The sequence below is a fragment of the Schistosoma mansoni genome, chromosome W (assembly GCF_000237925.1).
Source record: "Schistosoma mansoni strain Puerto Rico chromosome W, complete genome".
NCBI classification, from domain to species: domain Eukaryota; kingdom Metazoa; phylum Platyhelminthes; class Trematoda; order Strigeidida; family Schistosomatidae; genus Schistosoma; species Schistosoma mansoni.
In genome coordinates, this window is record NC_031502.1 from 33900733 (window position 1) to 33912015 (window position 11283).

The 11283-nt window shown below is 30.2% G+C and overlaps 1 protein-coding gene across 1 annotated transcript in view; it reads right to left on the reverse strand.

Annotated features, from left to right (window-relative positions):
* Positions 1–566: 566 nt before the first annotated feature.
* Smp_157860 (hypothetical protein) overlaps positions 567–11283 on the reverse strand; it is a gene marked incomplete at both ends in the record, with an annotated part of 31944 nt that continues 21227 nt past the window's right edge. Inside the window, 5 exons of the mRNA XM_018789456.1 lie at positions 567–1142; positions 1321–1608; positions 2554–2865; positions 9366–9482; positions 10652–10972. Of these exons, the coding sequence (XP_018654897.1) occupies positions 567–1142; positions 1321–1608; positions 2554–2865; positions 9366–9482; positions 10652–10972 (1614 nt within the window). The remainder of the gene's footprint in view (positions 1143–1320; positions 1609–2553; positions 2866–9365; positions 9483–10651; positions 10973–11283) is intronic.

The following is an 11283-nucleotide window of genomic DNA, read 5'->3' on the forward strand; positions in this document are numbered from 1 at the left end:
TGTATAGTCATTTGTTTCGTCACTTTCCTTACTTTCTTCATCTCCCTTTTAAATAAACAAAACCTGTCAACATTATTTATGTTATGCATAATTACTTCATTATAAGGAATGTTCTTAGAAGTAGTAAATGAATATCAAAATTAACAATCATTCATTTTGTAATGTTTTAAAATATGGTGAAAAGAAAATTGAACAAAAAGTATGTAAAGAACGATCAAGACTATTTTTATGGGGATTATATCAATTATAGCATGGAATAAGCATTGCTTAACAGTGTTTGTACTTCTATAAGGGTATGTTATATATATATATATATATATATATATATACCATGGGACAGATAGATGGCAATGATTATAACATTCATAGGGTTTAATTTACATATCACAGGGGTAAATAAACGCAGTGAAAATTAATAAAGTAGAATGAGTCAATTAGAAAAAACAAAACTATACGCAATAAACAAAATTGTTCCAAGATGATATTCAACAGAGAAAACTAATGGTCTATACAAAATAAGAAAAGAAAAAAGAAGAATCAAGCAAACAAACAAACAAAAAGCAGATTTAAACAAATTTTGTCAAATGCCAATTATGCCATAAATAATTATACATGATTTGATTATCATTATGAATATTTAAACGACCTTGACCAAATACATCATTGATATTAGGTAAATCTAATAATAATAATGATGTTGAAGGAAATTGTCCCTTATTTTTACTACCATATATTGATGTTAATAAATTTAATTTAATATCTGGAATAGATTGATTATTAGCTTCGGAATGATCTAATGATTTTAATCGTTCTGGTGTAATACATATCAATGATATAGCTAAATAATACATAGCTAATAAAGATAAATTTGGATAATTAGATGATTTTGTTTGCCACCATTGATAAGGATCTTCTTCTAAACCAATAGGATCTTCACGAAGATAACGATCAACTTCAGATAGAGATGTACGTGGAAAATAATTTAAACCAAATACAGTTTCTAATCCACTATGTTTGTTTGATATGGTAGTTGAGTCAACAGAAGAGGTTGTTGTCTCAGTTGGTAAATGATTATCAGAATTTGATTTAGGTGTATTATTACAAACGTTACTAGTAGGAGATTGGGTGAACATGGCGTCAACCTGAAAAGTACAGTAAAAATGCGGAACAGAAATAAATATATACTTTCATAGACATAACTAAATAGTTCTCTTTTGTTAGCTATGTTCTATAAAGTAGTGAATTTAGTAGTAGACTTAAATTTGCCATGTTAACTAATATATTAATAAAATGTCGATGTATCCGTCAAAAATGAATTACCTTCATTCTCAACAATTTAATCACTGTTGGTTTTTTATCCTGCACTTGACTTTTGAAACGTGGATCCAATAAACTGGCAATCCATAATGTTTCATAAACGGCACCATTATTAGGGAAAGAATTCATTAAATAGGATACAATTGTTGATTTGAATTCTTCAACTATAGTTAAATTTGATGATTCATGTGCAAGACGTATGTCACATAAATTTGTTAATATTGGCTTGATCATTGAACCAGTTAGAATTAGATCTTTCTTGTGGATAAACTCCAAAGTTTGTCCGATTGTCTGTCAGAAATTAAAATATATTAATGAGACAATAATTCTATTAAATTTAATGATGAATGAAACTAAGCAGTAACAAAACTTCTAACAACTCATATAGCATGTGCTCAGCTACAAGACAATTTAAATATGTCTTGAATAGGGAACGGTTTAGTTATTTTTAATTTTTAAAAAGTTTTTGATATATGCGCCACACAAATCTCATTTGATTTGTGTGAGGGATGTGATACTGTCCAGGTGCCCAGACTGAAGCAGGTGGTTTCGTTAGGGGGCCACACTCGGAGCCTTTGATCTGAATATCTGATCCACAAGGCAGTGGAGTATCGTGAGGAGATGCAGTCCCATGGTAGCCGGTGACCAACGATTGGTTCATACGCCATTTGTTCCTTCAGGATACTGGAGCCCATGTGCACCATTGGTTTGTAATCAGGGTTTTCCAACTCCCCTAGGTGAATTTTCCGTGTTCACCAATAGACCGGATAAACACCCAACACTATATAATAATCGAGAAGTTTAATAGCTTTATTTCGGAAGCACTAGCATCTGTCAGAGAAACTTCCTGAAGCCTATATTGGAAAGACAGAGAGTTTGCGTTATAGATGATCAAATTAATATCTCAAATACTTTTACTAGTACAATGTACAAACTCTACATTCAAATTAGATTCATTTTAGCATAGATTTTCGTTTCAAAAAATCTCGTTTACTTTAATCCAACTAATTACCACTGTATTTTTATTGTTATTACTGCTAACACAACTGTGGTAGTACTCAGTTTTCAACTGTCAAGTTCCAGATTCAAACTCAGCTTGATTTCAACAACCAGATAGTTTCATACACAGTTGATGTTAATCAAAGATGAATAAATAAATCTCAACTTAGTTTTTGAATATATTCAAAGGGTAGATTACTGAAATAGTTATAGTAACAATAAAATAATCAAACTTACATCGAAGACAGAAATGATGCCTTTTACATTTTGTAAATCAATTTCATCCAGATCATTTTCATTTGTATTCTCCTTGTCACCATTAATGATAATTTCATGATTATTATTTTCACTATTATCTTTATCAACAGAATACTCATTTAGATACCAGTTTAATAAATCATAAACAGCTTTACAACAATTTGACTTTTTCACTTCATCTAAACTAAGCTTGTTAACAGAATATTCTGTTATATTTTTCATTGTTTTACATTGATACACTTTTAATAGATTCTTTATTAAGTTTCGAATTATATCGGTATTGAGTCCTACCTTTGTAAAAAAAAAGTTTTAAAGGAAAAGAGCAAAAGGTTAAATTATTGGATAATAATAAGTCACGATAAAATAATGAATCCCTATGATTTAATTTATATACTATTGAACTATATGTTTCCTGACATTCTTAAATAAGTCTTAATCAGTTTTAGTTGGCATATGTAGGACTGGTAGGTCCTGAATTCAAATCTCGCAAGGCGGGATCGTGGATGCGCACCGCTGAGGAGTCCCACAATAGGACGAAACGGCCGTTCAGTGCTTCCAGGTTTCCCATGGTGATCTAGCATCAATTGACTCATGATCTCAACTTTATAAAATTACTAAAATCTCCACCAAACCCCTTATAATATGAACATTTTGTAAGGATTGCCTCAATAGTGTCATTAACTAAAAGTTTTTCTAAAGCTAAATTATAGCTAGCATTGTAATCCGTGACTGAAGTTTCATCTAGCTTAGAACTCAATAATTGGATTTACATTAACATTAGTTGAATGTCACACTGGGACTAGAACCCAATACCTTTCAATTAAAACATTTGATGAGTTAACTACTTAGTATTTAGGCTTAGATAGCTACCAACTTGTGTAACAGTTACAAATGTAATTTATAAGTGTTTAAATTATTCTATTATTGATATCTTTGAATAAATTTCAATCCATCTTAGTTACCATATATATTCATCCTATGTGGATTGCCTCAATTCAACTCCTATCTAAAATTCATTTATTCTATAAATATTAGTACATGTTGGCTTTCCATTAGTAAACAATTTAACATAGAGCTTTCATTAATGCTTTTGTTTTTCTCAATTATTTTTTAATATAAACATAGTTTACCATGTTATAATAAATAAACAATATAAAATCATTAATCATTGATTTTTATCTGTATAACCCTCATTTCTTGTTCAACATTTAAGAGTAGGGTATGTTAGTGAAATTAATTGTTTAAGCATGTGTCTATGTATAGATAGATATATATACGTAAACATGTATTTATTAAAGTCTTATTAATGTAGAATTTTATCTAAATGATTAATATTCTTCATAATATGTTATCAATTTGACAAATTTTGAAGAAATAGTTACTAACTCAATTAACTGATTTATCTAAAATGAGGGTGGAGTCAAGTGAGAGTGTGTGTGTGCTTTTTTTATCACATAATTATCATAAGAAATATTGTATCCATTGATAAAAATGATTTTCTAATCAGATTAATATTACTGACTATAATTTTGAAAAGAAATTAATATCAGCTGAAGCTATTAAACAAGTCTTATTTGATTAGGCTTTATATATATTTGTATATATTTTAGTGACCCTATATCTGACTCCAGTTAGATCGGACGAATGATTGCTGTCTCAATATATATGTCGCCAATCCTCGTATATAATCAATGACTTGCATCAGTGAATAACGAAATCAAATAAGTCAAACACAAGAATGGATTTCGAATGCGTATATTTCGTACAATCGTTGATCGGGAAGCGAATCATATCGAAATAACGAACGATGGAGAAGGCAAGTGTACCAACTCCATTTAATTAAGAGTGAATCAATATTTATAGTTGAACAAAAATAAGTAACAAACATATGATGAATAGGGTAAGTAATTAACACACATGTGATAATATAAAAACAGTCAATGTTGATAAGCGAATAAGTGATTAGGTCAAAATGTAGCTTGAGAGGAATGAATAAACTGATCTGCTCAAATACCAGGATACGCTATGTGGGCTTGACATAGTACCTGCCCCTAATATGTATATTAAAGCTCTTTTCCCAGTTTTTCAATACTAAGCATAATTTGCTGTTATAAAGCAAATGAATTTACTAAATCTAGTTATCTTATGTCAACCTTCATGTTTCTTACGTTTTATATTTTATATTGTTTGATTAGTATGTTTGACAAGTAAATTATGTGATCAATGATGGTAAACTAACGTTTAAATGTGGAATTTATATTCATTTTGAGATAGGATACATTTTACATAGATTGAATTATAACTATTACTTCTCTATAGTAGATTGTTGTATAGACAGTTACCAGAAAGCCCAAGGTATGTTTTGTTTAGCTAATATGGTAGTTTTGAGAGAATTGGTGTCCCTCGTGAGTAGTGAAAATGCTTGGCCTAAATTTAAATTTACAGATATTATGAATCTGTTGTTTTAACCATGACTAACCTATGATGAAAAGCATAGTGTATACAATCTAAATTCACTTGAACTAATGAATACATCATAAACTAATTAACAGGATTCGATCAGTTTTTAGTGAACAAAACAAATATGCTACTGGTTACTAATACTGCTACTCAACAATCCGCACATATAATAGCGATTTCTAACAAAAAGAAAAATGATAGGAATTTTTATATTTGAATGATTTATGGAAACAAATCCACTATATTTTTAAATATATTGTGGTGAATAGTGGAAAAGCGAATAGTATTATGTAGGGATCCTAAAATTGAACAAAACAGTTATACGATATTCCTCAATGACTCCATTACTGATATTAATGCATGAAGTCAATTACCATAATGATAATGAAATAAAAATAATAGTATTTGGAATATCTCAGTGAGTGGGAAATTAAAATTCTGACATATCTTCATCTAGTGTAAGTGAATTATTATGAGTTTTATATGCTTCAATGTTTAATATGCTGAAATGTCTATTTATAAACTATTAATTATAACATGTAACTTGTCGTATATACCGTTTCGAGTGAAGAAAGAGTTAAATAAATAACAAAAATCATTGATCTAGGTTTGAATCACCGGAATGAAATTGTTCCAAAATATTAATTGTTCAAATAATATATATGGCCTAATATATTGAGTGTTGTACTTTGTAACTAAGAAGTAAAATATTCATGATTGATTGATCACCGAGTGGTAATCAATGTCATATATGTCAGGTCCGTCTCAGTGAAGATCGAATCCTATAGACCAAGTTGCAATGTGGCCACTGGTTTAGGTGACTCAACATTGCATGCACTATGTTGACATAAGATAATGGTTGTAGGTAGTCAACAGGAAACCCTGAACCTAGGTTTCGTGCTACATGGCACTTGCCAGCAAGGTGTGCCTGTAATAGATAGGATTTGATTTGCACTGAGAAAAACCTGACACACATGACATTGATCACCATCCAGTAATAAATCAATTAAGAATACATTCCAGTCTTACAGGAGGTCAGTCGCGGCCCGGATAGCCCAGAGGTAACGTCTCTATCTATGAAGCTAAGTGACAAGGGATCGAATCTGTCGGAGAGCATGGGTTCCCTGAAGGTTACAGGTACACCTTTCTGACGAGTTCCAAGTAGCACGAAATCTAGGTTCAGAGTTTCCTGATGACTACCTCCAACCCATCATCTTAAATAAAATATTCATTTACAAAGTTTTAAAACTGAATTAAATAACTAACTATTTATTCTGATCGAAGTCATGATTCATCTAATGCTAGACCACCATTGAAAACCTAGAAACACTGGACGGCCGTTTCGTCCTAATATAGGACTCCTCTCAACAGTGCGCGTCCAAGATCTCTGACACTGAATTGGAACCCAGGACCTTTGATCTTGTGTGTGAACGCTTAACCTATAGATGTCTAACTTCAACCAATCCACGATATCGCGCGTCCATCTTTTATTGTCTCTGGTGGATAACTCCCCCACATGTCACACAAATTAGCTCCACTGGTCACGACTTCTCACTAGAACTAGGTTTTCAATGATGATATATCATTGATCGATTCATGATCACAATCAAACCCCAACAATCTCCATAACCCTGTACTGATCATTGTTTATTAGTTTATTTTAATGAGTTTTTCTCTCTCTCTCTTTTGACTCAACATATTTCACCTCAATGTAAAACATTATTTTCTTGTCAAGTTGCCTATCTTAACATTTTATAATCAAGATTAATAATAAAATTTTACCAATATTTTTTGATATAAGAACTTTAGTCTAAATTTGATCAAATACTTTCATAGTATTTGGGTACGGAGTTGATATGAGACATACATTCGCTGAAATTTTTTTGAAATATTCTTGAAAGTAAATTGTATGGATAATATTTCTATTCAAAATATCGTAAAGATAAATTGAATTTTTGAACAATTGGTGACCGGTTGCTCAACTTCGTGGATTGGTTGAAGTTAAACATTAATACCATCGGATGCCAGCTCAGTGGTCTATCGGTTGAGTGCTCTGGCGCGAGATTAGTAGGTCCTGGGTTTGAATCTCGTGAGACGGGATCATGGATGCTCACTGCTATAGAGTCCCACAATAGGACGAAACAGCCGTCCAGTGTTTCTCGGTTTTCCATGGTGGTCTAGCTTCAACTGACTCATGATTTCAACTATGCAAATTTTTAAAATGCTTATAATAATATTAATCTTTATAAAAGGATTATGTAGATATTAATCTTATCTACAATGTACTTTATATTATAAAATATAATTATATAATAAGCATATGAATAATTGTAATTATCATGAATTCTACATGTGTACCACACTTGTACAATATCTCATAAGTACACAGTTATATTATGAACTATCTATTATTTGTAATAAGAAAGAAATAGTACTATGTATATATATATATATATATATATATATATATATATACATGTATATTAGTTATGAGAGAAATTGGATCAAGAGAAATGTCTATTTGAATGTAAGAAAATAAGGAATTCTACATGATTTTTTCTCACTATCATTATTACGGTTATTATTATCATCATCACTTATTCTCTTTAAGTCATGTGTAATTGAAGTTTTTTAGTAAATTATTCACAGAAATTGTGGTACTAATTATAATTCTGTTCTCTTTTTTTTTCTTTGTATTATTCACCTGCATTTTTTCTTTACCATCTTTGGTAAAGAGAAGAAGAAGAAGCAAGCAAACATCTTCATCTCATGGAATGAATAAAACAATGTGAGAAAAATGAGAGAAAATACATATTGAGATTAATAATGATCATAATCATAATTTGGAATGTGTATATCATAGTAATTTCATTCAGTTATACAAGATCACTGAAGTACAATTGTTATTATTGAGACTACTATTACTACTGCTACTGGTAATAATAGTAGTATTGATTAAAGATATTTCTTTATATTATAGATATAAGAACTAATGATTTCATTTTCTTTTTAAAATGTACTTTTAAAAAGAATCTGTGACTTCAAAACAATATTGAAAATTATGTAAATTATTGTATATTCTGTTTTATTATCAGAAGGGGTTTTTGTAGAGATTTATTATTTTCATAGTTGAAAGCGTGAATCAATTGAAGCTAGACCATCAGGGGAAATCTGGAAGCATTGGACGGCCGTTTCGTCCTATTGTGGGACTCCTCAGCAGTGCTCATATTCTGTTTATTTATAAGTACTAAACTAGAGATAATATTAACAGTTTATGATGAAATGTACTATTTCAACAATAGATTACTGAATGTTTAGTTAATATAGAGTGTTAATTAAGTAGTAAATTCTTCCCTAAAATCTGTAAAAAAATTTATTGTATTTAACCAAACGTCAACCGTTTCTTTTCTCTACAATTCCAATTAAATGGAAAGGTTTGAGTATTATAATTATTCATATTAAGGATAATATTTGATGGTTGGGTTGAATTTTTCTTAAAAGATTTTGTCGGTAGTTCACATTTAAGCCATTGTACATATCAGATTGTGGAGAAATAGAAGTTTGATAATTCATGATTTTTCACACTTAAGATAAAACGGTATACCGGTTGAACAATATAATAGTAATTCAGACTTATTAACTCAATAGATAATACATTACTGTTTAATGCGAAAAGAACTGGATTCCAGTTCATTTCAGGTACATTCATAACTGATAAGTTCCAAATAGCGAGGAATATATGTTTTTGAAATCCCCTTCTAGTCACAATCTAACTATGATGATTTTAATAAGAGCTCTAAAATGTTTACTATACTCTTCTACTTTCTTCGACTGAGCAATTCATCGAAAATTATATCAAAATCATCTATCTGAATTAATCTAAATCAAGATATTACTTAAAAACGAATTAAGGTATTAGGTGTAAAATTTATCTTTTTTTTTAAATACTTTGAATAATATTCTGCCTTTATTTATAATCTGTGTGATACTTCATGTACGATTTCTGACATTTTTCATATTATACCCAAAAACTGTACTTTTTATATCAGACTGAATATATATAATATACTTACTAATAAAGCTTTCGATAATTCTGATACCAGACATGGTAATATAATAATATTTGATTCAATTTCATCAATTAAATGTTTTAAAAATTCAACATCATTAGTTATGATAGGTACTGGCCATTGCATAACTTTCATTAGTGACTGAGATTGTTCCGGTGTTTTAATATTAATATTTTTATCGGAAATCCCCGTTGATGTAGTCTCAAATGATGATAACGATGATGATGGTGATGTTGTAGAAGTAGTAGTAATTGTATTTACTTCTAAAGATGTTGATGAAATTCCTGACATATTTTCATTTGTTGTAAGTTGAAGTTTAGACAGTAGACGTTGTCGACATTTATCCATAACTTCAAGTAAATTTGTACGATTGGGATTCTTAAGAAATAACAATATTAAAGTAATGATACATGTATTAGATTACTTACTAATGTACACTTTTTACATTAAAGTAACTAATTATTTTGTAAATTTATTCTATTAAATACTGTGTTAGACAATACAACTTTTCTTCTTTGATTAACCCTAATAGATAACTAGAATATTTTTTGTTGAGATTTACTCATTCGTTAACTTTGAAATAAATTGTTATGAAAAATTGAAGCTGTTGAATTTAATTTGACAATTATTCACGTTTGTAAACTATCTAAGCTATAGTACGGTCTACAGTGGAGAGTCAGCTCTTCCTCTCGAGATGCTCTCATATGCAACTATTCTCAGAGAACTCATACCCACTGCCCTTTTGTAGCCAACATGTTGTCCACGAAAGCAACCTAATGGACTTAGAAAACACTGATTACAAATCAATGTTGCACACTGACTCCAGCATCCTGATGGAATAAATTGCGAATAAACCTATTGTTGGTTACCAACTATCATGAGACTGCATAACCTAACGCTGCCCCATTATCTCATGGATTAGATCTGTAGGTCAATGGTCTGGGGAATGACTCCTTAGGAAAACCACCTGCTTCGGTTTGGGCGCCCTGTCAGTATTCCAGCTCTCCCACAAATCGAAAGATAAAGTGTGTTGCATACATATTTGATGCCTCTTTGTACCATACTCTTTTATCAACTCTGACAATAATCTAACTCAAGAATTTGTGAGAAGTAGGAAATACTAGACATGGAATAACGATTCTTTAAGATTTCATACTGATTAATTTAAATCGCTTTGAATTCTATATCTTTCAGCTTAAATTAACTAGTATTTATCATATTCAATGATAACTGTATTAATCGTGTTATTCTGTCATTAACTCTCACTGGTAGATTGTCCGCATTCGGAAGGGAAGCGGAAAAGAAAGTCCAAAAAACACACTACGCCGGTAAATAGAAGCAGATATGAAAGGGATGAATAACAACTGGAAAGAACTGGGAAGGATTGACCAGGACAGAGCTGGAAGGAGAATGCTGGTGTTTGGCCTCTGCACCTCCACGAGGAGAAACAGGCGTAAGTAAGGTAGATTGTCGTTCATTATTGTGAAAATAATTCTGCCTGTTAGAAGTATATTAAACAAAAAATAAATACAGTTGACAATACTTACTTGTATAGATTTATATAAATAATTATGTGTTATTGTTGGTTGACTAGAATTGTAATGAATACCAATGTTTGCAAACTGTTGCTTATTTTCTGTGACTATACAATCTTTAGATAGATTACTATTATTATTATCATTATTTATCGTATTCCATAATTCAATTGAAAAACTGAATGCAGGATTAAATGAATTAGATTGTATCATTCTATTGTCAAGTAATTCATTAAGATGATCTTCTATTTCAGTGTATAATTCAGGGAATGTTATTTCAGAAATTTCTTTTATAGTTGGTAATTTATGATTTGTAAATAGTGATAAAAGTTTCTATAAAGAAAAATAATATAGAGAAAAAAATGAGTATTCGTGGATGCGCATTGCTGAGGAGTCCCATAATAGGACGAAACGGCCGTCCAGTGTTTCCAGGTTTTCCATGGTGGTCTAGCTTCAATTGACTCACGCTTTCAACTATGAAAAATACTAAAATCTCCACAAAACCCATTCTGATAAATAAATATTCAACAAGAATATTGATTTATGAATATTAATATTGGATTGATTATTGATTGAAGTTTTGAAAATTATTTCATTTTATACTACTTATTAGTCTTAATGAAAACATAATAATTTATAAACAT